A 24654-nucleotide genomic window follows, 5' to 3' on the forward strand; every position below is an offset into this window, starting at 1 on the left:
CACCAAAAGAATGTAGAAAGAGCTCAAGGGCAGGTTTCAAAGTAGACTGGATGCTAAGAAACATTTCAAAGAGGTAATAAGGCAGAAAATCAGATAAAAACTGGGAGAAGCAATGAATGTATCGATAGACTATATCCGAGTTGGGCCTAGGCTTACTGGCAAAATAAAAGAACCTATGTTATTACACACATGTATATTTTATTCATTGAAGTTCAAGGATGTTAAACTTTTTTTAAAAAAATGATTGCTTAATTAATATATTGCAAATACAAAGATTGAACTAATTAAGAGAGTAAAAAAAAAATGGCAAAGAGTTAAAGGCTCAATAAACCAATACTTAGATTTGGGAAAAGAGGTGAAGATTCACCTATTAAGGGGCTCCTAGACACAAAGCATTATGCCTCCTCCAGAAATATTTCCTAAAACTTGACACCAAAGCTCAGAAACCAAGGAATCAAACTTCGAAAGAAACACTTGGAGAAAGAAGGAAATCTGGAATTCTAATATTTCCTTCTTTCTGAATTCAAGACAGAAGGAAAAAGAACCTACTCCTTGCTACTTGTATTTTTTTCACTCTTTCAATTTTTTATTGTATAAAATTCTAAGACTTGCCCCCCAAAAGGAGAATACTTAAAGAACTAGTTGAAGACTTGTTGATAAGTTGGGAAAGGTTCTGAAAATACAAGGTAGAGACATATGAAATTACTACTCATTTGACTCAAATTGTCAATCATCTAATCATGCCTAAAACTAGATGAGAATTGTTTCAAAAGACATTTATTGAGGGCGTACTATGTGCTAGATACTGTCCTTAGCTATTTAGACACATAAGGGAACAAAACATACAAAAGTCCCTGCCTTTGTGTAGCTTACATTTGAGTGGCAGAAGACCATCAGTATTAGGTAGTATGTTAGAGGATGTTAAATGCTATGGGAAAAGAGAAAAAGAAGAGTAGGTAAGGTTTGGGGAATGGATGAGTGGAGAGGTGGGTTGCAATTTTAAATAGGGTAGGGAGTTGGCTTCAATGAGATGATATTTGAGCAAAGACTTCAAAGAGGTAAGGGAGTTAGCCCATTGATATCTGGGGACAAATATTGGAAGAAAGAATAACTAGTGCAAAGGCCTAAGGCAGCATTGTGCTCGATGTGTTAAAAGAATAACAAGATGGTTAATGTGGCTAGACTGAAGAGAGAGAGAGGGGGACAGTAAGAAATGACGCCGGAGAGATTATAGGGGTCAGATAATAGAGAGCCTTGTAAGCTGTTCTAAGGACTGCTTTTAGTCAGAGTGAAATGGGAATCCACTGCAGGGTTTTGAGCAGAGGAGTGGAACCATCTGACTTAGATTTTTAAAGGATCACCCTTGTTGCCAGGTTAGAATAGACTGTAGGAGAGAAGGGTAGAAACACAGAGACCAGTAAGGAGCCTACTACAGTTGTCCAAGCAAGAATGATGGAGGAAGCAGAGACAAATTATGCACTTATTTTGAAAGAAAAGTCAAAAAAATTTCCTGACAGAAAATTCACACAGGAGTGTGAGAGAAAGACAGGAGTCAAACATGACTCTAAGGTTTTTTTGCCTGAGTAAGTGGAAGGATGGAATTGCCATCAACTAAGATGGGGACGGTTATGGGAAGAGCAGGCTGGAGGTGACGAGGACGTTTGGAATCAGGAGTTCCATTTGAATGTATTGAATTTGACATGTCTTTTAGACTTCCAAGCAAAAGTGCTGAACAAGTGGTTGGATTCAGGAGAAAGATCTGTGCTTAATATAGGCATAAAGATGGTATTTAAAGCCATGAGTCTGAATGTGTTCATCAACAGAGTGAATGTAGGTAAAGAACAGAAAAAGGCCAAGGACTGAGCCCTGAAGATCATGCAAGAGAAAGGAAAAACAAAGGAGATTGTGAAGAAGCAACCAATGGGATAGAAAGTAAATCCAGGAGAGTGTACAGCTCCAAAAAGCCACATGAAGAAAGTGTCTTAAGAAGTACTGAGTAACCAACTGTATCAAATGCTGCTTGTAGACCAAAGAAGATGAGAATTGTGAACTAACTATTAGATTTTGAAATGAGAAAATCAGTAATAATCTTTTCAAGAATAATTCCCCACTGGAATGGTTTTAAGAGAGAACTGGAAAAGAAGAACTGAGCACAGTGAAAACAGACAATTCTTGTAAGTCTTGCTGCAAAGGGGAGCAAAGAAGTAGGGTGGTAGCTGGCATACAAAGTGAGTTGTCAAGAGAAAAAATTTTAAGATGGGAAAAAAAAAAACACACTTGTATGTTAATATGTTAAACCTAAAGAAAGCAAAAAAGTTAGAGAGAGGAGAATTGTTGGAGCAATTTCCTTGTTAGGTGAGATGGAATCTAATGCACAAATGAAGGGACTGCCTTTAAACAGGGGTAAGGCTAATTTATCTGTACAAACAGGTGGAAAGACCGTGTATGAGAGTACATATGCTAGCAATAAGAAGTGGTGATGTAAGTCTGCAGAAGTTCACTCCTGATTGATTCTTCTCCCCACCCCCCACCCCCAGTAAAGTACAAAGCAAGGTCATTAGTCAAGAGATGATGGGGGTTTAAGGAAAGAGAAGTTGTGAAATAATCATCCAGAATAATGGGAGAGCAAATGGATTTGAGAAATATAATATGATTGTCTGGCAGTACTGAAGGCATGCTTGCAGCTCATAGTCAATAATTTAAATTGAAACTAGTCAGCAAGGTTGTATTTTTTTTTTTTATGACATTTATCCACATACGTGTAGGTATGGAGTAGGTAAAAAAGTTGGATTTAACTGTATAAGACCTAAGAGAGGGGCAAGAGAATCAAGACTGTATGCAAGGGAGGGATTATAATGATTGACCATAAAACCTGGGTAAGGAAGGGAGGGAGATCATCAAAGGAGTCAGGACAATGAAAAACAGCCTAAGATAAACAGTCTAGAGGTCTCTGGATCTCCAAGAATGTTGTGCAGCAGTAGAGGAAGAGAGCTGGAAAGATAGGAAGAGGAGGTGGTGGTCAGAAATTAGGATGAACTTGAGGTTATGGAGGGGTTGCAATTATTGGTTTCTTAACAGTGGTACTACTGACATTTTGGGCCAGACCACTCTTTATTGTGTGAAGCTGTCCTGTGCATTGTAGGATGTTGAACAGCATTCCTGGACTCTACCTACTAGATGCCAGAAGCGCCTCTAGAGTTATGACAACCAAAAATGTCTCCAGACATTGCCAAATGTCCCCTAAGGACAAAATCTCCCCTAGTTGACAACCACTGCTCTAGAGTATGTCCATAGGAGTCTGTGAATAAGGTAGAGCAGAAGTCAAGGCAGTCGAAAAGTACTGGAGAAAGTGGCAGTGAGGAGCTAAAGTCCTCAAGAAATGAGGGGGAATGAGTCAGTGTATTACAATAACAATAAGAGTACTGGATGATATAATCTGATGACATGAGATTCAAAACTGGGGCTTTTTAGGGAGGAGGGAGAAAGAATAGTCAGAAAGCAGCACTAAGAAGCAAGGAAGTCACTTATCTCACCTATATACTTGGTGGTAGGAGGACTAAAGGAGAAGAAACAGCCACCATGGAGAGGGCTGCAGAAAAGGAAGTCAGGTTTCTGAGCAAGGAAAAGAAAGGAATGCTCAGAAAAGTGAGTGTGCTGGTTTGTAAATTTATGTCCCCCAGAAAAAGCCATATTCTTTAATGCATTCTTGTGGGGGCAGACGTATTAGTGTGGATAGGGTTGGAACCTATTGGTTCAGTGTCCATGGAGATGTGACCCACCCAACTGTAGGTGATAACTCTGACTGGATAATTTCCATGGAGGCGTGGCCCCACCCATTCAGCATGGGCCTTGTTTAGTTTACTGGAGCACTATATAAGCTCAGACAGAAGGAGCTCATAGTTAGCTGGAGCTGAGACAGACATTTTGAAGACAGCCGTTGGAAGCTGATGCAGACATTTTGGAGAACGCCATTTTGAAACACAACCTGGGAGCAAACAGACGCCAGCCATGTGCCTTCCCAGCTAACAGAGGTTTTCTGGATGCCAATGGCTTTTCTCCAGTGAAGGTACCCTTTACTGATGGACACTTTCTGGCCTTAAGACTGTAACTGTGTAACCAAATAAACCCTCTTTTATAAAAGCCAATCCATTTCTGGTGTTTTGCATTGCGGCAGCATTAGCAAACTAGAACAGATTTTGATACCAAGAGTGGGGTGCTGGTGCTGCTGAGTTTGCAAATACCAAATATGTTGGAATGGCTTTTTAAATGGATAAGGGGAAGGTTCTGGAAGAATTGTGAGGAGCTTGATAGAAAAGGCCTAGACTGCTTTGAAGAGACTATTGGTAGAAATATGAACTCTAAAGATACTTTTGATAAGGCCATGGCCAAAAAGGTGATCTCCCCAATATGTGGATATGTTGGAATACTCATCCCAGCGTTTGGAGAGAAAAGGGCTGCCACGAAAGCCTTTGGAAAGGGTTGGACTCCCGCTCTCTCAAGCTCCAAGGATACAACATCATTCTGTTAATGACTCTCAGACTTTGAAATCTAACGGAGTTTGCCCTGCGGGGTTTTAGGAATTGTTTTGGTCCCTTAAACCCTGTTTTCCTTTCAGTTTCTCCTTATGGCAATGGGAATGTTTACTCTATGACTGTCCCTCCTTTGTATACTGGAAGCAGATAACTTGTTCTAAGTTTCACAGGTCCAGGGGTATTTTGCTTTTGGACAGACAATGCTTATAACTGATTTTGATGGGATCTTGTCCTTACCTATTGTTACTGAAATGATTTAAGTTTTTGTGATATTGTGATGGGATGAATGTATTTTTTATTTGGAAAGAATATGTTTTTCTGGTGTCCAGGGGGTGGAATGTGCCAGTTTGTATATTTATGTCCCCCAGAAAAAGCCACATTCTTTAATGCATCCTTGTGGGGGCAGACGTATTAGTGTGGATAGGGTTGGAACCTATTGGTTCAGTGTCCATGGAGATGTGACCCACCCAACTGTAGGTGATAACTCTGACTGGATAATTTCCATGGAGGTGTGGCCCCACCCATTCAGCATGGGCCTTGTTTAGTTTACTGGAGCACTATATAAGCTCAGACAGAAGGAGTTCATAGCTAGCTGGAGCTGAGACAGACATTTTGGAGACAGCCGTTGGTAGCTGATACAGACATTTTGGAGAACGCCATTTTGAAACACAACCTGGGAGCAAACAGACGCCAGCCATGTGCCTTCCCAGCTAAAAGGTTTTCCGGATGCCAACGGCCTTTCTCCAATGAAGGTACCCTTTGTTGATGGACACTTTCTGGCCTTAAGACTGTAACTGTGTAACCAAATAAACCCCCTTTTATAAAAGCCAATCCATTTCTAGTGTTCTGCATTGCGACAGCATTAGCAAAGTAGAACAGTGGGTAAAGATAAAGAATATTTTGCTGATAATGTACTATTTTTTTTTTTTTTGCAGATTAAATAAATTATGGTATATTCATTCAATAGAATCTTACGCAGCCAAAAGAGGAATGATGTCCCTTGTTCCTTACTTAACAATATGGAAGGATCTCTATTTAAAAAGGAAGGAGGGAAGGAGTGAGGGAGGGAAAATGGCAGGAGGGAGGGAGGAAGAGATGGAAAAAAGACAAGGAACAGAAGCCGATATATGGTTTGATATCATTTGTCTAAAAACACCTATGCACACATATGTATTTGTTTAGGCATAGAATCTTTCTGGAAAAACACACAGGAAACTGGTAACCATGAATGCCTCTAAGGACAGGAACTACGAGCTAGGAAAGAGGTGAGAGAGACCCTTTTTACTAAACCACTTTTGTATCTTGTCCCATGGGAAAAGTTACCTATACAAAGATTGGTTTTCTTTTTTATTTAAGTAAAATATGTAATAATTACACATTTGACAATTTACAAGGGTCATTACTGATTGCAAGAAAAAACAAAACCTAAATTGCAAAGAGAAGCATAAATTCTCGTTTTGAGGTGCTGATTTTATTATACATTTGGGCCAAAGTTTTCTTATAAGAATCTCTGTAAGGTTATAATGTAAATAAATTTTTTAAATGTGAAAAGCCTTAAATTTTCCTTTATAGACCACTTTTCATTTACTTAATGTGTAATATCAAATGCACCTGTAATCTCTTAAAATAAGTATGATTCTTTTGAGAGAAAAGAGCTGAATCAAATATATCAATAAGGAAAATGTGCATACTAAATAGACCATGAATTCTACTGAGGACAAAGATCATTATTTTACATATTTAAAAATTCTCTAGTTCCTGACACAACCCTCAGAATATAATTTCTTAGTTAATGAAGAGTAAATTGATTTATTGGTTAAATTAGCAACTATGGAGCTGCCGGACAACAATATAAAATAAATGGATAATTCACTAGAAACTGGCTTCTAGATATTAATTTTAATTACTGTGAAACAACATAATTTAAGTACCAAATGCTTAACAGGTACCCATTGTAACTGTTGTAATTGTGAAATTAGCATTATTTATATCTGATCAGCCATACAAAACTCATCAATTTTTCTCTTGAAAACAGGTAGCAGAAATCCCAAAGAATAAAGAAAAGACTACTAATTAAAGGACATGTTTACTAATTTAGCACCATAATTCCAGTCTTAGAATCTCCCTAGCAGCTGGAAGAAGGATGGGAAGAGGCGAGCACGTTGGAAAAGTAAGGGTAGTTCTTAACTCATGGCCTCATTTTTACTCTAAGACAACTCAGGGTTTAGCAAAGAAGAAAACTGCTGCTGAGGCTGGTGTTTAAAACAAAAGCTTTTGGTTCAGATGGTAAAGAAGGCCTTCAAGGATAGTAGAATCAGTGTATCCAAAGACAGCTGTAGTTAGGGGGTTTCTTCTTGGCATCCAAGTCCTTTTTGGTATCTTCAAGTTTTTTGGCCAGGTTTGGTAAATCATAGTTCTGAGCCATATACGTTCCAACCACATTGCCAAAAGTAAATCCAAGCAGGAACTGGAGCATGATGTTGGTGGGGAGGGCGAGGAAGGCACAAAGAGAGCGATAATGTACTATTAATACCAGAAGACAATGGAAGGGTTCAGGAATTGGGGAAGGATGGGAAAAGAGAGCAGGATAGGGATGTGCAAGATATGCTCCTCAAACTGGAAGATGGAATTCAGTGGGAGCCCATTGAGGGTAGTGGTGGTGTAATGGAGGAAGACTTTTTTTTTTTTTTTTTTTTTTTTTACTTCTTTTTTTTTTTTTAATCATCATTTTATTGAGATATATTCACATACCACGCAGTCATACAAAACAAATTGTACTTTCGATTGTTTACAGTACCATTACATAGTTGTACATTCATCACCTAAATCAATCCCTGACACCTTCATTAGCACACACACAAAAATAACAAGAATAATAATTAGAGTGAAAAAGAGCAATTGAAGTAAAAAAGAACACTGGGTACCTTTGTCTGTTTGTTTGCTTCCCCTACTTTTCTACACATCCATCCATAAACTAGACAAAGTGGAGTTTGGTCCTCATGGCATTCCCAATCCCACTGTCACCCCTCATAAGCTACGTTTTTATACAACTGTCTTCGAGATTCATGGGTTCTGGGTTGTAGTTTAATAGTTTCAGGTATCCACCACCAGCTACCCCAACTCTTTAGAACCTAAAAAAGGTTGTCTAAAGTGTGTGTAAGAGTGCCCACCAGAGTGATCTCTCGGCTCGTTTTGGAGTCTCTCTGCCACTGAAGCTTATTTCATTTCCTTTCACATCCCCCTTTTGGTCAAGAAGATGTTCTCCATCCCACGATGCCGGGTCTACATTCCTCCCCGGGAGTCATATTCCACGTTGCCAGGGAGATTCACTTCCCTGGGTGTCTGATCCCACGTAGGGGGGAGGGCAGTGATTTCACCTTTCCAGTTGGCTTAGCCAGAGAGAGAGGGCCACATCTGAGCAACAAAGAGGCATTCAGGAGGAGACTCTTAGGCACAAATACAGGGAGGCCTAGCCTCTCCTTTGCAGCAACCGTCTTCCCAAGGGTAAAACTTATGGTAGAGGGCTCAACCCATCAAACCACCAGTCCCCTATGTCTGTGGTCATGTTAGCAACCATGGAGGTGGGGTAGGCGAATACCCCTGCATTCTCCACAGGCTCCTCAAGGGGGCACTACATCATTTTTTTTTTTCCTTGTTTGTCTTTTTTCTTCTTTTTTTTTTTTTTTAACTTTCCCTTCTTTTTTAAATCAACTGTATGAAAAAAAAAGTTAAAAAGAAAACAAACATACAATAAAAGAACATTTCAAAGAGACCATAACAAGGGAGTAAGAAAAAGACAACTAACCTAAGATAACTGCTTAACTTCCAACATGTTCCTACTTTACCCCAAGAAAGTTACATAATATAGCAACATTTCAGTGAACTTGTTCCTACTACATCCATCAGAAATTAACAGACCATAGTCATTTCTGGGCATCCCCAGAACGTTAAATAGCTTATCTGTTCTTCCTGGATTATTGTTCCCCCTTCCTTAATTGCTCTCTACTGCTAGTTCCCCTACATTCTACATTATAAACCATTTGTTTTACATTTTTCAAAGTTCACATTAGTGGTAGCATATAATATTTCTCTTTTTGTGCCTGGCTTATTTCGCTCAGCATTATGTCTTCAAGGTTCATCCATGTTGTCATATGTTTCACCAGATCGTTCCTTCTTACTGCCGCGTAGTATTCCATCGTGTGTATATACCACATTTTATTTATCCACTCATCTGTTGAAGGACATTTGGGTTGTTTCCATCTCTTGGCAATTGTGAATAATGCTGCTATGAACATTGGCGTGCAGATATCTGTTCGTGTCACTGCTTTCCGATCTTCCGGGTATATACCGAGAAGTGCAATCGCTGGATCGAATGGTAGCTCTATATCTAGTTTTCTAAGGAACTGCCAGACTGACTTCCAGAGTGGCTGAACCATTATACAGTCCCACCAACAATGAATAAGAGTTCCAATTTCTCCACATCCCCTCCAGCATTTGTAGTTTCCTGTTTGTTTAATGGCAGCCATTCTAACCGGTGTTAGATGGTATCTCATTGTGGTCTTAATTTGTATCTCTCTAATAGCTAGTGAAGCTGAACATTTTTTCATGTGTTTCTTGGCCATTTGTATTTCCTCTTCAGAGAACTGTCTTTTCATATCTTTTGCCCATTTTATAATTGGGCTGTCTGTACTATTGTCATTGAGTTGTTGGATTTCTTTGTATATGCAAGATATCAGTCTTTTGTCAGATACATGGTTTCCAAAAATTTTTTCCCATTGAGTTGGCTGCCTCTTTACCTTTTTGAGAAATTCCTTTGAGGTGCAGAAACTTCTAAGCTTGAGGAGTTCCCATTTATCTATTTTCTCTTTTGTTGCTTGTGCTTTGGGTGTAAAGTCTAGGAAGTGGCCTCCTAATACAAGGTCTTGAAGATGTTTTCCTACATTATCTTCTAGGAGTTTTATGGTACTTTCTTTTATATTGAGATCTTTGGTCCATTTTGAGTTAATTTTTGTGTAGGGGGTGAGGTAGGGGTCCTCTTTCATTCTTTTGGATATGGATATCCAACTCTCCCAGCCCCATTTGTTGAAAAAACCATTATGGCTCAGTTCGGTGACTTTGGGGGCCTTATCAAAGATCAGTCGGCCATATATCTGAGGGTCTATCTCTGAATTCTCAATTCGATTCCATTGATCTATATGTCTATCTTTGTGCCAGTACCATGCTGTTTTGGCAACTGTGGCTTTATAATAAGCTTCAAAGTCAGGGAGTGTAAGTCCTCCCACTTCGTTTTTCTTTTTTAGAGTGTCTTTAGCAATTCGAGGCATCTTCCCTTTCCAAATACATTTGATAACTAGCTTTTCCAAGTCTGCAAAGTAGGTTGTTGGAATTTTGATTGGGACTGCATTGAATCTGTAGATGAGTTTGGGTAGAATTGACATCTTAATGACATTTAGCCTTCCTATCCATGAACATGGAATATTTTTCCATCTTTTAAGGTCCCCTTCTATTTCTTTTAGTAGAGTTATGTAGTTTTCTTTGTATAGGTCTTTTACATCTTTGGTTAAGTTTATTCCTAGGTACTTGATTTTTTTAGTTGCTATTGAAAATGGTATCTTTTTCTTGAGTGTCTCTTCAGTTTGTTCATTTCTAGCATATAGAAACATTACTGACTTATGTGCATTAATCTTGTATCCCGCTACTTTGCTAAATTTGTTTATTAGCTCTAGTAGGTGTATCGTTGATTTCTCAGGGTTTTCTAGATATAAGATCATATCATCTGCAAACAATGACAGTTTTACTTCTTCTTTTCCAATTTGGATGCCTTTTATTTCTTTGTCTTGCCGGATTGCCCTGGCTAGCACTTCCAGCACAATGTTGAATAACAGTGGTGACAGCGGGCATCCTTGTCTTGTTCCTGATCTTAGAGGGAAGGCTTTCAGTCTCTCACCATTGAGTACTATGCTGGCTGTGGGTTTTTCATATATGCTCTTTATCATGTTGAGGAAGTTTCCTTCAATTCCTACCTTTTGAAGTGTTTTTATCAAAAAGGGATGTTGGATTTTGTCAAATGCTTTTTCAGCATCTATTGAGATGATCAATTGATTTTTCCCTTTCGAGTTTTTAATGTGTTGTAATACATTGATTGTTTTTCTTATGTTGAACCATCCTTGCATGCCTGGAATGAACCCCACTTGGTCATGGTGTATGATTTTTTTAATGTGTCTTTGGATTCGATTTGCAAGTATTTTGTTGAGGATTTCTGCATCTATATTCATTAGGGAGATTGGCCGGTAGTTTTCCTTTTTTGTAGCATCTTTGCCTGGTTTTGGTATTAGATTGATGTTAGCTTCATAAAATGAGTTAGGTAGTGTTCCATTTTTTTCAATGTTTTGAAAGAGTTTGAGTAAGATTGGTGTCAGTTCTTTCTGGAAAGTTTGGTAGAATTCCCCTGTGAAGCCATCTGGCCCTGGGCATTTATTTGTGGGAAGATTTCTGATGACTGATTGGATCTCTTTGCTTGTGATGGGTTGGTTGAGGTCTTCTATTTCTTCTCTGGTCAGTCTAGGTTGTTCATATGTTTCCAGGAAATTGTCCATTTCTTCTACATTATCCAGTTTGTTGCCATACAGTTGTTCATAATATCCTCTTATAATTTTTTTAATTTCTTCAGGATCTGCAGTTATGTCACCTTTTTCATTCATTATTTTGTTTATATGGGTTTTCTCTCTTTTTGATTTTGTCAGTCTAGCTAGGGGCTTGTCAATCTTGTTGATCTTCTCAAAGAACCAACTTTTGGTGATATTTATCCTTTCTATTGTTTTTTTGTTCTCTATGTCATTTATTTCTGCTTTAATCCTTGTTATTTCTTTTCTTGTACTTGGTTTAGGATTGGTTTCCTGTTCATTTTCTAGCTTCTTCAGTTGATCCATTAGTTCTTTGATTTTGGCTCTTTCTTCCTTTTTAATATATGCGTTTAGTGCTATAAATTTTCCCCTTAGCACTGCTTTTGCTGCATCCCATAGGTTTTGGTATGTTGTGTTCTCATTTTCATTCGTCTCTATATATTTAGCAATTTCTCTTGCTATTTCTTCTTTAACCCACTGATTGTTTAGGAGTGTGTTGTTTAACCTCCAGGTATTTGTGAATTTTCTAAGTCTCTGATGGTTATTGACTTCTAATTGTATTCCATTGTGGTCAGAGAATGTGCTTTGAATAATTTCAATCTTTTTAAATTTACTGAGGCTTGTTTTATGTCCCAGCATATGATCTATTCTGGAGAAAGTTCCATGAGCACTAGAAAAGTACGTGTATCCTGGTGATTTGGGATGTAATGTCCTGTATATGTCTGTTAAATCTAATTCATTTATCAGATTGTTTAGGTTTTCAATTTCCTTATTGGTCTTCTGTCTGGTTGATTTATCTATAGGAGAGAGTGATGTGTTGAAGTCTCCCACAATTATTGTGGAAACATCAATTGCTTCCTTTAGTTTTGCCAATGTTTCTCTCATGTATTTTGTGGCACCTTGATTGGGTGCATAGACATTTACGATTGTTATTTCTTCTTGCTGAATTGCCCCTTTTATTAGTATGTAGTGGCCTTCTTTGTCTCTCAAAACATCCCTGCATTTGAAGTCTATTTTATCTGAGATTAATATTGCTACACCTGCTTTCTTTTGGCTGTAGCTTGCATGAAATATTTTTTTCCATCCTTTCACTTTCAGTTTCTTTGTGTCCCTGTGTCTAAGATGAGTCTCTTGTATGCAACATATTGATGGTTCATTTTTTTTGATCCATTCTGCGAATCTATATCTTTTAATTGGGGAGTTTAATTCATTTACATTCAACGTTAAAACCGTGAAGGCATTTCTTGAATCGGCCATCTTATCCTTTGGATTATGTTTGCCATATTTTTCCCTCTCTCTATTAATATCCTTTATTGTACCCATACCGAATCTCTTTAGTACTGAACCTTTCTCCAAGTCTCTCTGTCCTGTCTTTGTTTCTCTGTCTGTAGGGCTCCCTTTAGTATCTCCAGTAGGGCAGGTCTCTTGTTAGCAAATTCTCTCAGCATTTGTTTGTCTGTGAAAAATTTAAGCTCTCCCTCAAATTTGAAGGAGAGCTTTGCTGGATAAAGTATTCTTGGCTGGAAATTCCTCTCACTCAGAATTTTAAATATATCGTGCCACTGCCTTCTCGCCTCCATGGTGGCTGCTGAGTAGTCACTACTTAGTCTTATGCTGTTTCCTTTGTATGTGGTGAATTGCTTTTCTCTTGCTGCTTTCAGAACTTGCTCCTTCTCTTCTATGTTTGACAGTGTGATCAGTATATGTCTCGGAGTGGGTTTTTTTGGATTTATTCTATTTGGAGTTCGCTGAGCATTTATGATTTGTGTATTTATGTTGTTTAGAAGATTTGGGAAGTTTTCCCCAACAATTTCTTTGAATACTCTTCCTAGACCTTTACCCTTTTCTTCCCCTTCTGGGACACCAATGAGTCTTATATTCGGACGTTTCATATTATCTATCATATCCCTGAGGTCCATTTCGAGTTTTTCAATTTTTTTCCCCATTCTTTCTTTTATGCTTTCATTTTCCATTCTGTCATCTTCCAGGTCACTGATTCGTTGTTCAACTTCCTCTAGTCTTGTACTATGAGTGTCCAGAATCTTTTTAATTTGGTCAACAGTTTCTTTAATTTCCATAAGATCATCCATTTTTTTATTTAGTCTTGCAATGTCTTCTTTATGCTCTTCTAGGGTCTTCTTGATTTCCTTCATATCCCGTACTATGGTCTCATTGTTCATCTTTAGTTCTTTGAGTAGCTGCTCTAGGTGCTGTGTCTCTTCTGGTCTTCTGATTTGGGTGCTTGGGCTTGGGTTATCCATATCGTCTGGTTTTTTCATATGCTTTATAATTTTCTGTTGTTTTTGGCCTCGTGGCATTTGCTGAACTTGATAGGGTTCTTTTAGGGTTTGTAGACCAGTTGAAGTCCTTATCTCTAATTTATCAGATCTACAGCTTCGTGGAGTACACTTTCTCTAACTAACCAGCAGGTGGCGTCCACGAGCCACCTGTTCTCCACAAGCCAGATCTCCCCTGCTTAGCCTTTTTGGTGAGTGGGGGAGTGAGTCTTGTGGGGCCCAATTGGTGTACCAAGCTTGCGTGTGTAGTTGGTGTTGCCTGCCCTGTATGTGGGGCGTGTTTCTGGGCAGTCGGGGAGGGGGGGTGGCCCTAACAATCAAATCTCCCTGATGATCCTAGAGTTTTAAAGCTGCTGCAATAGTCTAATCCTTCAGTTCAGTCCTGCCACAGTTTGTCTCTGCCACTGACCCACAAGTCTTTGGTATTGGCGTATGGCTCCTGAGACTTGCAAGTGGGCCCCTCTTCCAGGCTGTGCACCCCGGGTCCTCTGTTGAGGGATGACTGTGCTATGTCACAGGTGAGTGCCGTCCCCCCAGGGCAGTTCTGGGCTGCTGGGCTGTGTTGGGAGGCTCCCAGTCTGCTCAAATGATGGCTGAATGGGGCTCTGTTAATTCACACTGCTCCCCCTTCCCAGCTCTGGGACATTCAGCTGAGGTTGCAGGGAAGGCTAATGTCCACGCCCAGTTTTGTGGTGTGTGCCTGTTATTTGCAGCACTTCCGTCACACTGGGTTGTCTGGGGCAGCTCTGGGCTACGGGGCTGGCGATGGGCAGGAGTGTTTCCTGTCCACCAGGATGGTGGCTGTGAGCGGACACCCCCCTTTTCTTGGGAAGTTGTGTTGTTTAGTGAATTTTCTCAGCCACTGGATTATTGCCTTTTGTCTCAGAGCTCTCTTAGTTCTGCTCTTGACTTGACGTGCCCAAATTTCAATTCTTTGAAGCTTTCTGTATTGAGCTTCTTAGAGTAATTGTTTTAGAAAAAGCAAAAAGGATTTAAAAAAAAAAAAAAACAGCCCTCCTCAGAGATCTAATGGGTTATTGAAATGCTAATAGACAAAGCAACCAGGGCCATTAAGGAAAGGTGCACAGGGCAGAGAGATCAGCTTTGCTTCGGGATTTGCATATGTGCCTCAAGGCCTGATCTCCGCCCTTCCCCTTTCTGTGTTCACCAGAACTCCAAAAATCCTCTGCTTTTATTTTGGAGTTTTTCGTGTTGTTTTTTTCCTATGCCTGTCTCCTCTCTGCTGGGCTGGCTGCTCTCAGAGTCTCTGGTGTCTTGTCTCAGTCTATCTATGGTTGGAGTTTGAATCAGTAGAATGAGTTTCCGATAAGAGCAGCCACTGCAATTCTCCCTTCTCCTTCCCGGAGCTGACAGCCCCTCCTCCCCCGGGACTGAGCCTGGCAGGGAGGGGTGCGGGTCCCCTGGCCGCAAAAACTTACAGATTTCGCTGATCTCAGCAGTTCCACGTTTTCATGAGTGTTGTATGAAGTATGCCCAAAGACAGATTGCTCTGTGGTGTCCAGTCCACGCAGTTCCTGGCTTTTTACCTACTTTCCTGGAGGAGTAACCCTTCTCCCGTGATCGACCCCCTCAGCAGGATCCGGGCTTGTGGTCCTCAGCAGTCACTTCCCCTCTCTCCGCCCCCACTTCCCAAGCCTGGAGACTCCTTCCTGCTCACCTAAAGCCAGGCCGCACAACCCGAGCAGGCTTATCGCTGCCAACCTTACATCCCGCCTGTCGCAAGATCACTGGATTCACCCTCTTTACTCCCTCCACTTCCGGGAGCGCCAACGTCCCCCAGGCCGGAGGAAGACTTTTAAAACCAGAAAAGAAGGAAGTCTTCTGTTATTTTGGTAAGAAGATGGACATAGGTAAGAATCTGCAGGGATTATGGCACATGCTACTAGGATCCAAAGTCATTACCAACCGTAGGATCTGACGCTACTAGTCTAGAACAAAAGGATAATTTTCTAAGTCAAAGAACAGCACCAGCTTTAACGTTAGAACGACAAATAGAGACAAATCTATCAGGAGGTGAGAAAAGGGTTTACAAGGGTCCAGGAGTTAAGGAAACCTTCAGAAGGATGAAACTTGTGTGAGGTTAGTGTAGACAGGCCTAAAGCCTTAAACAGAATTCTTGGGGTCAGTTACATAACCCATGATAAGAAATAGTGTGATCTAAGAAGGGAGGAGAGGCTGTAAAGAAGCAATAAAGTATGACCAGGAATCCAGAAGATCTGATCTAACTAAGGTTTACATCTGGATAAGAATTAGAATGCAGATTCCCAGAGAGACTAAGGAAAGGAACCTGAACTGGTGAGTCCAAGAAGCTGAATCAATCAAGCTAAGAAATGGCAAATAACTCTATCAGGATAAGAAATTGATGCTGGTTATACTCATCCATTTATTTTTCTATCTTTTTGGACTTTAAAAAAAAATTACCCCCCAAAAAATATGTATATATACTGACTTAACAAATTTAAACATTATATAAGTATATAAGTGAAACTAAAAGTCCCCTCTCCTCACTTCGAATCCACTTCAGAGGCAACCACTGTGAACCATTTTGGTGTGTATCCCTTCCAGACTCTTTTTCTATATTTTCATAAATGTACGTACTCAGAGTTGGTTTCTTCCCCTCCAAAATGGGATCACATTACATATATTTTTATGCATCTTGCTTTTTCGCTTAACAATGTATCATGGGCATCTTTCCAAGGTATATATAGGTCTATCTCATGCTTTTTAATGGCTTTATTATATCACATTGTGTGGATAAACCATATTTCCATAATGATGGGCATTTATCCTGTTCCTAGCTTTTCCCTAGTATAAACAATACTGCTTTCAATATCCTGTGCCCATGTCTTCACATGTCAATAATTCTATAGATTACATTTCTACCTGCTGGATTAAAGGATATATCCGATACTGCCAAAAAATTGTCTTCCAAAAATGTTGTACCAATTTACCTTCCCATCAAAAATGTATAAAGACTGCTCAGTTCCCCACACTCTTGCCAAAGCTATGATAATCAATCTTAATTTTTGCCAACTGACAGGAGAAAAAAAGAATCTTATTCTTGTTTAAATAGGAACTCCTTTTTTATTTATTTTTTTTTTTTTTTCCTTTTTTTGGTTTGAGGGGAGATATGTCAGTTTATCAAGAAAAATGAAAACTGCTTTCAAATTTGTTGATATGCATAAACATTGAACCAAGAGGTTTCCATCTTCATTAAACAGATTTATTGCTAAATGGAAAGAAACCTAAGAATAACAATAACTACACACATAGCTAATACCTTTGAATGCTTAATAATGTGTCAGACACTAGGAAAAGGAGCTTAGCATCTTATCTCATTGAGCCTTCACAACTCAATAAAGAGAATTATCCCCATTTTACAAAGAAGAAATTGAAGCACATAGGTTAGATAATTTTCTCAAAGTCACTCAGCTAGTGACTCAGTAGAGCCAAATTTTAAACCCAGACCACCTGATTCTGGTGTCCCATTTAGAGGAGCCAAGTAACCTGCTCAACCAAAGTCTCACAGCCAGTAAGTGGTACAGTCAAGATTCAAACCCATATGTGCTAACTCCAGAGCACACATATATAAGGTGTTTATTTTCTTATATGTGTTTAATAGAATGTCTATTATCTGTATGAATAAAGTAATGATAATATTGGGTAGAATTTACTCATATCCAAACTTGGGCTTTTTTATGTATTTTTGATTCTGTTTTGCCTAGGGCTTAAAAAAAAACTACTGACGTTGCCTTGGTTGAACTAAAGGCAGGGCTACTGCATGGCACAACTCCAGGGCATCATGGTTCACATGAGTGGAGCTCACTGGAGTTGTGCAGTACACATATACGTGGTGGTCCAGGACCAGGTGCAGACTAAAGAGAAAGGAAGATTTTGCCCACAACCAGGCCAAAAGAGCTAAGAGAAACAGAGTGTCTCCTAGTGGCAGGGAATAGTGTTGACAACTGCAAAAACCTAGCTAGAGACCTCCAGGAGAACTGTCAGAACTAGAGTAGTTGATGAAATGAAATCTGAAAACACATAATAGGTGCTCAATAAATGTTTATTATATGAACTGAAAGATGCTCTCTGCACCTAGGGTGTTGTTCCCTTACAAGAGTATGCCAGATGGATCAAGACTGCTCTTTAGAGAATCAATGGTTCTTTAGGAAACAAATGGCAACAAAGGTCAAGCATCATCCTCAACTCAGATCTCAAGAATAAGAGGCCTACAGTAAATAAAGAGAGAAGGAAAACAAATTTTACTATGCTAGAGAAGGTGCTAGGAAAGTATGTGTGGGCGGGGGGCAGGTAATAACATAAATAGACTCAAGACTAGATAATCAGTCCTGGAAACTTCTTGGTAATCTTCCTAAAGCACCTCCCTTGCCCAAAGATAAAACACTTGAAAATTAAGAGAACCTTGAAAATGTTCTCAAGGGGGAAAAATGATGCTAAAAGTAGCCCAGAAGTGGTGACTATAAAATGAATGGAATTCTGGATTCATTCCTACTGTCAGCCTCTCTTAGAATTGAGGCAAACGCAATTGCAGACTTGGGAAGAAAGGCTGAACTTGACCAAATTAAAATGGCCTAAAGCCATGAAGAGACCATGGGTAAAACAGAAACACACATCAGCTAGGGCAGAGGATAGGCCCTGGGTAGCAGCACAGTAATGGAAGGAAATGGAGAAGATTCAGCCAAGGTAAACACTCATATAGGGAGTGCTGATCACTTGCTTGATTGAGGAGGGGATATTCTAATTAATCACATTTTCCAGTTTAATAGTTATCGTTTATTTCTTACATAGATTACCAATTTTCAAAGACCTGGAAAATAACACTAAAATATAAGACACCCTATAATCTTCCAATAACATGGAGTGTTCATTAAAAATATCAATATTCACTACTGTCTAAGGTTTGTACAGAATGTACAGTTACTAATTTATCAAAGATCTGGCTAAGAAGAAACTATCTAGAAAGATGTAGATGGTGCCAAATAAGGAGATGACAATGCCCAAACAGGAAAGAGACTTTTTTTTTTAGTTCAAAGGATTCAGTACAGTAAGAAATATGGTAAATTACAGCAATGGGAAAGAGTAGAATAAAAAAATGCCACATTTATTTTGACAACTCACTAGACTATATGCTCCATTAGAGCAAGGACTTTGTTTTAGTTTTTGCTAGTTTACTATATCTAGAACGTGACTGGCACACAGTAGGCACGCAGAACTATTCATTTAAAGGAATAAGCACTGTTCTGTTTAATCTGCCCTTTCCCCCTTCTCTCAAAAATATTCCTTGAAAGAATATTTCAGCTGTTCACCCTGTCTAATAAAACTTTTCCCATTATTTACTTACAGGAATTCTCATCCTTCATAGTCCAACTCAAATTTCTTCTTTTCCTCAAAGTTTTCCCCAATTATCCCTGCTGCCTACAACCCTGCCTCCTCCAAACAGTTGGAATTAAATTTTCTTTATTCTTTTCTCCCATAGCACATTACTCGGCCCTATATTTGTTCTCATTTCATTCTGCATTGTATTGTAGTTCAGTATTTACATGCTGATCTTCCACTGGGTCATAAGTTCCTTAGGGATAAGGTTCTGGTTTCAGTAACCCTTGAATCCCCATCGTCTACCATAATACCTTACAAGGAATAATTCCTTAAAGGTCTGCTAAGTTCAATAGAGTAAAACTATATTTTTGGTGCCTAATAAGATGCCAATATATAGTAGGTGCTAATAGATGTTTATTACATGAACTGAAAGAAAGGTAATACCAAGAAAACGAAGTTGCCTCAAATCCCAGGGCTGGAAGGAACACCCTGAAAACAGAGAAATGGTCTCCTTCTCTTGGTCTTAAGGATACCTCACCTGATTCCTGTGCCCAGTATTGGACACTCTGGAACCAAAACTGCAGCGATAAGTTTGAGGGTGTTCCAGGAAGATTAACATAACTGACTTGAGGTGGGGGAGCAAAGAGTGAAAAAGGAAAGATTAGGGACGCAAGCTAGGCAGATGGCCTAAGCAACATCTGAAACTAGACATGATAACCTTCCACTAACATTGGGAGAGTGTAAACACCCAAAAGGGGAGGAATTGTTTAGCCTGGTCCAGGGAGCTAAAAGTAGGAGCAAGGATGAAACACGGGATGGAAGATTAAAGCCCTCGGGCAAGAAAGAACCAAGAGAGACACTGCTCTCCTTGGATTCAGAGAAAAAAATGCCACATACATTGTCACAGATATCAACAAGTGTTATTATCCTCATCTTCGGGCAGAAAGGATATGTACAAACACATGGCTTATGGAAGCTAGAAGAAGTGAAGCCCAATACAAAGAGCCTAAGCTTGGAATAGAAAGTCCTTTTACCCAATATATAGCCTCATTCCGTGTCCTTAAAGCAGTGTCAAAACAAAAACAAAAACAAAACACAAAGCCCACACTGATTTCAGACTGAACCCACAAGCGAAAGCACCTTTAAGAGAAGATGAGGGAAGAAAAAGTAGAGAGAAAGGGAATCAGCGAAGCAGTGAAATTGGAATCTCATGGTTTGGTAAATGCACAAAATCTCCTACCTGTGTTCTCAATCGCCATCTTCCATTGTACTTTAATAAAGACACCTTTCAAAATGGGCTTTTCTGAAACCATACTCATGCCTTCCTCTTTCCCGCTCCACTCCAGACCAGCCTGCTTGCCCCTCCACAAGCTGTAGTGGGCTTCAACGTGCCTGCAACATCAATAGTAGGTGCTGTGGGTGGTAAGATACAGAAGACGTGGTTTCCTGCTTCAAAGAACTTGCCAGCTACTTGAGAAGACGGATTTACTTTAAAAAATTTTTAAAGTATGTGAAAACAGCAAGAAGATAATTGCAAAAAAACATGATACACGCAAGAGAAAACAGGACAGACTATTTATATGGTCTGTGAAGTAAGGGGAAGATAAGATTGAACTGATAATTGAGGGAAGGCTTCCCAATAGAAGTCAATTTTCTTCCCAAGGGAAAAAAATTGAAATGGACTGATTAAAATCAGTTTATGGGTTTATGAAAGGTTACAGAGCTAGATGTAACCTTAAGGTGTAGTCTACCCAAATTCCTCATATGATAGATGAAAAAGCAGAAGCCCAGAAAGCTTAAATAATATGTCAAAGTCACAATGCAAGTAAGTAGAACTGGAATTTAAATCAAAGTATTCTGGTTTCAAATCCAGGACAGATGACAGGAACAAATGCAGAGAAGCAAGAATCAGCAACACCTGTAAGGAAGAAGATAAGCACACTGGCTTGGCTGGGGCAGAGGGACTGTTTCATAGAGCAAATAATGAGAAATAAGAAGTCCCAATCTACTCCCAAATAAGCTTAGTGGCTCCATATGAGACTCTCCAAGATGTCTCCCTCTTCAAGAGCATCCACCACACCTTAAATTAGCAACAGGAGCTCTGAAGGACTCTGCATTTCCCACACCACAGGCCCTACTCTGGGACCTAATCCATGATTCCCACTCCCAGATGCTTACTGCTCCTAAGGACCCTAGAAGTTACACATATGGCAAACTAACCGAAGAACTACTTCACATATGAGCGTCTGGTTCTGCTTACAACCCCAACCTCCTCCTTTGCCCCCACCAACACTGAGAAAACCAGATGTACAAATGGTTAACAGAGAAAAAAAATCCCACCCAGACCACTTGAAAGGCGGCTACTGTGGCTGGGTTTTGAGTGCGCTCAGAGACTGCGCCATGCCTGCTATTTATAGCCTCTGGGTGCCCAGCCCAGCTTCCAGGTCACTAATTGTGGCCCAGCCCCGAGCCAACCCCACACCTCCTCCCCTGTCCTGCAACACAAGGAATAAGAAGCAAATCCAGTTTTGTACAGCCCAGGAAGAACAGCCTATAGTGAGATCTGAACCCAAGACCCTACATTATATGCTTTGTGGAAGGTCTCAAAACTATCCTGAAGGGTTATAACAGGCATCCTTTCCTGAATTCTCTAAGGTCATCCAAGGTTGAATCCTGGGTTCAGACTAATCCATTCAAACACCAGAGAGGGGAAAAATGGGCTTTGGGGCTTTGGGGCTTTGGGTATCAAGGACACCAGCCAACAGTCCAATAAAGAGCACATCTGTTTGAGTAAGTGTCTACGCATCAATGGATTGGTATGCCTGCCTCTTCTTGGGGTCTATTTGTCAGAGTATCTACCCATTTATTTGAATTAATACTCCAGTCAGTCCTTAACAAGAAGAGTACTCAGAGAGGAGGCATGCTCAGAATTAAACTTCTAAAAATTTGTTTCTAGCACTCACCAAATACATTTTAAATCCCTCATATTCTTAGTTTCAGACATAGGTCCTTAATATGACAGTTACATGAGAGTGCTCTAAATAATCCCTTTTGATTCCAAGATGTTATTATCTGAGTGTTATTCCATAATACTGTTTTCTCCCTTAGGAAGGCAGGTGACTCTATGATGGGCAATGACCATTTTCTGGCATCTGAGACTTTGTGAAGCCATCACGATTGGAGAAAAGTGTTTTATAAGAAATAAGCCTTAAAAACATAATTTCTTGGCAAAAAGACTCAGTGATGCTCTGTTTATTACTTCTATACCCATCTCATGCTGCAGCAATCACCACTGCAGCCACATTTTTAACTAGCAATTTGTATCTGAACCCTTGTCCTCATCACAATTAAACCTGCCCACTGTCAATGATGTCTCTATTCAGAATAAAGCCCTGGGACTAGAGGTGAAGGAAGAGTTAAGAGTGAGAAGTATCCTTTTTCCAGTGCCCCAGTGCCCAAATGATGATTTTACCACTCTTTTCAGACAACCCAACAAGATTCCAGTGCTCTATATCCTTGACTGATGCTGCCCAAGACTACACATCCCAACTTCAGTCTTCCCCTCTTATTTTGGGGGTTCATTTGGGCTATTGGATAATATGCCAGGGATTCTGGTTGTTGGAGCCAGAACCAGAATGCTGCTGTGCTATCTCATCATCACCCACAAATACCAATTCTCAGCCCCAAATGGCCCCAAATCTTTCCTCCCAAGACCACAAGGGGAAAAAAGTTTCCAAATTAAAAAACTAAAACTGGCAACAAAGGTGCCCCATGGCAGTAACCTTTAAAACTGGCCATTAAAGTTTATAAGTCAGACGGGCACCAACGTGAACGATCAAGAAGAGAAAAACAGCCCCCTCCCCTCGAGGACCGGGAGCCACAGCCTTCCCCCTAAAGCCACAGAGCTGATGTCACAAGAAGCGCTTGCTGCCGTCAAGGGCTCTCTGTGTCCCGACTACAGCCACTCACAATGTAGGCAGCCTCTGTGTGCTGGAGGCGGGCAGTGGTGTCTGGCTGAAAATAAAGGAGAGGGGCAAGGAGGCATCAGTTGGGGGTATATTTGAGGTAGGGAGAAGTGACTAAGGCTGCCTGCAATTCACAGGCCAGGAGGGGACAGGCCCCATTAGACTGCCTAGGACAGTGGTTCTCAACTTTTTTTCCACCCAATGCACATGAGGCATACCACATGTTTTCATCAGTAACTATGGTTCATTATGCAACAATTCTTAACTATCCTGGGATAGAGGGGGCGCATAGAATTTTTTTGGTAAGGATATGAATAGTTTGAAAAGGCTTCCAAATGATTCCAAACACCTCCCCTACAGGGTATGTACCTCTGTGAAGAATCATTAGTTTAGGGAGCCTGCCTCCTTCCTTCCATGTATTCAACAAATACTTTTTGAGAGCTTATATGCGCCAGGCATCATACTAGGGGCAATAGGGTGACAGCAATGAACAGATAAAAATCTCTGCCTTCATTGAGAATCCATGCCTTCACAAGAGAGAAAAACAATATAATATAAAAAGTAAAATCTGTGGTATGCTAAAGAGAAAAATGGAGCAAGGAAAGGGGATAGAAAGTAGGGGACTGAAATTTTAGATAAGGTAGCCAGGAAATCCTCAATTAGGTAGCATTTGAAAAAAGATCTGAAGGCAGAGGGGAATGAGCCAGGCAGACAACTAGGGAAAGAGCATTCTTAGCAGAGGGAACAGCAAGTGAGAAGGTGCTAAGGTGGGACACATATCCAGTATGTTCAAGGAGCGGTAAGCAGGCCACTGTGACTGGAGCCCACATAGCCCTGTTTGTCAGGGAGCTACTTCTCCATTTCGGACCCTATGGTTCCAAGGAATCAGGGCTGACTGCCTGATGGACTAAACTCTCCAGGCCAGCGACATGTTCACAAGCAGAAAGAACCTAAACAGCTTGGTGAAAAGAAACACGGGTAGGTAAGATGTGCTTAACAGTAAAGTATTTCTCTTTAAACAACTCAAAGTTCTTTTAAATAAAATCTCATCCATCCTCACAAAATCCTTGTAAGGAAAAAAGGGTCATACCACTTAACTAAGGACCATAGGGGTAAAAATGACTAGCTCCAGAATCATTTTTAGAGCTGGAAACTGGAAAAGAATTTTCTCTTGATACCCTATCCAACGCTCTATGATTCATAAAATCATAGAATATTAAAAGCTGAAAGAGGTCTTAAGGAATTATGTTATCACTCCCCTCATCTTACTCAAGGAGCTGCTGCCAAAATCAGAATCCAGGTTTCTTGGATAAAGGGTTTAAACTCTTTAGAAAGCCAAATAGGAGGATGGTACAAATTTTTTAATGAGGGGGGCCATTTCTCTCAAATTCTACATTCTAGAAACTCTCCTAGAAGGGGAGATATGGTGATGACATTGGGATTACAGAAAACTAAGTTGTGATCCCTGTCTCTTGACCCCTAGAGAGTCTAGTTATCTCCTCACACTAAGCCTACTGCCCTTTATCTAGCTCCCTTCAGCCCCAAATGTCCTTGAGACAGAGTCTGGCCAAGCCAGTGGGCTGCAGGTTCTGAACACTAGATCTAAGTCTGCAGTGTGAATATAGACACACACACACACACACACAGACTCACACAGAGACACAAGCAGTCAGTGGGAAGGAAGGGGAAAGGAAAGCACACACAACACAACACACCAGGGCAGCTGCAGAAAACAACTGCTTGTTAAGTTAAAATTAAACTCTGCACAAATATTGACCTTTGGAGGGGACAGAAACCGGTCCCATATTTACCAGCTTTATAAATGGGATTGACCACAGCTGCCCCACGTGCTTGGCCAGCATGATGGCAGGATGGGGAG

General features: G+C 40.2%; 2 protein-coding genes across 3 annotated transcripts in view; both read right to left on the reverse strand.

Moving 5' to 3' along the window:
* NHEJ1 (non-homologous end joining factor 1) overlaps positions 1 to 24654 on the reverse strand; it is a 101253-nt gene that overhangs the window by 32297 nt on the left and 44302 nt on the right. The window lies entirely within an intron of this gene.
* Positions 6445 to 7181, reverse strand: LOC119543988 (short transmembrane mitochondrial protein 1-like). Its single transcript, XM_037848946.1, has one exon. It carries the CDS (start codon positions 7006 to 7008, stop codon positions 6847 to 6849), a length of 162 nt encoding a protein of 53 aa, XP_037704874.1. The 5' UTR covers positions 7009 to 7181; the 3' UTR covers positions 6445 to 6846.

Source organism: Choloepus didactylus, chromosome 9 (assembly GCF_015220235.1).
Source record: "Choloepus didactylus isolate mChoDid1 chromosome 9, mChoDid1.pri, whole genome shotgun sequence".
NCBI lineage: Eukaryota > Metazoa > Chordata > Mammalia > Pilosa > Megalonychidae > Choloepus > Choloepus didactylus.

Coding starts and splice junctions, on each gene's coding strand:
- LOC119543988 (XM_037848946.1), bottom strand. CDS start 7,008: ATGCTCCAGTTCCTGCTTGGATTTACTTTTGGCAATGTGGTTGGAACG.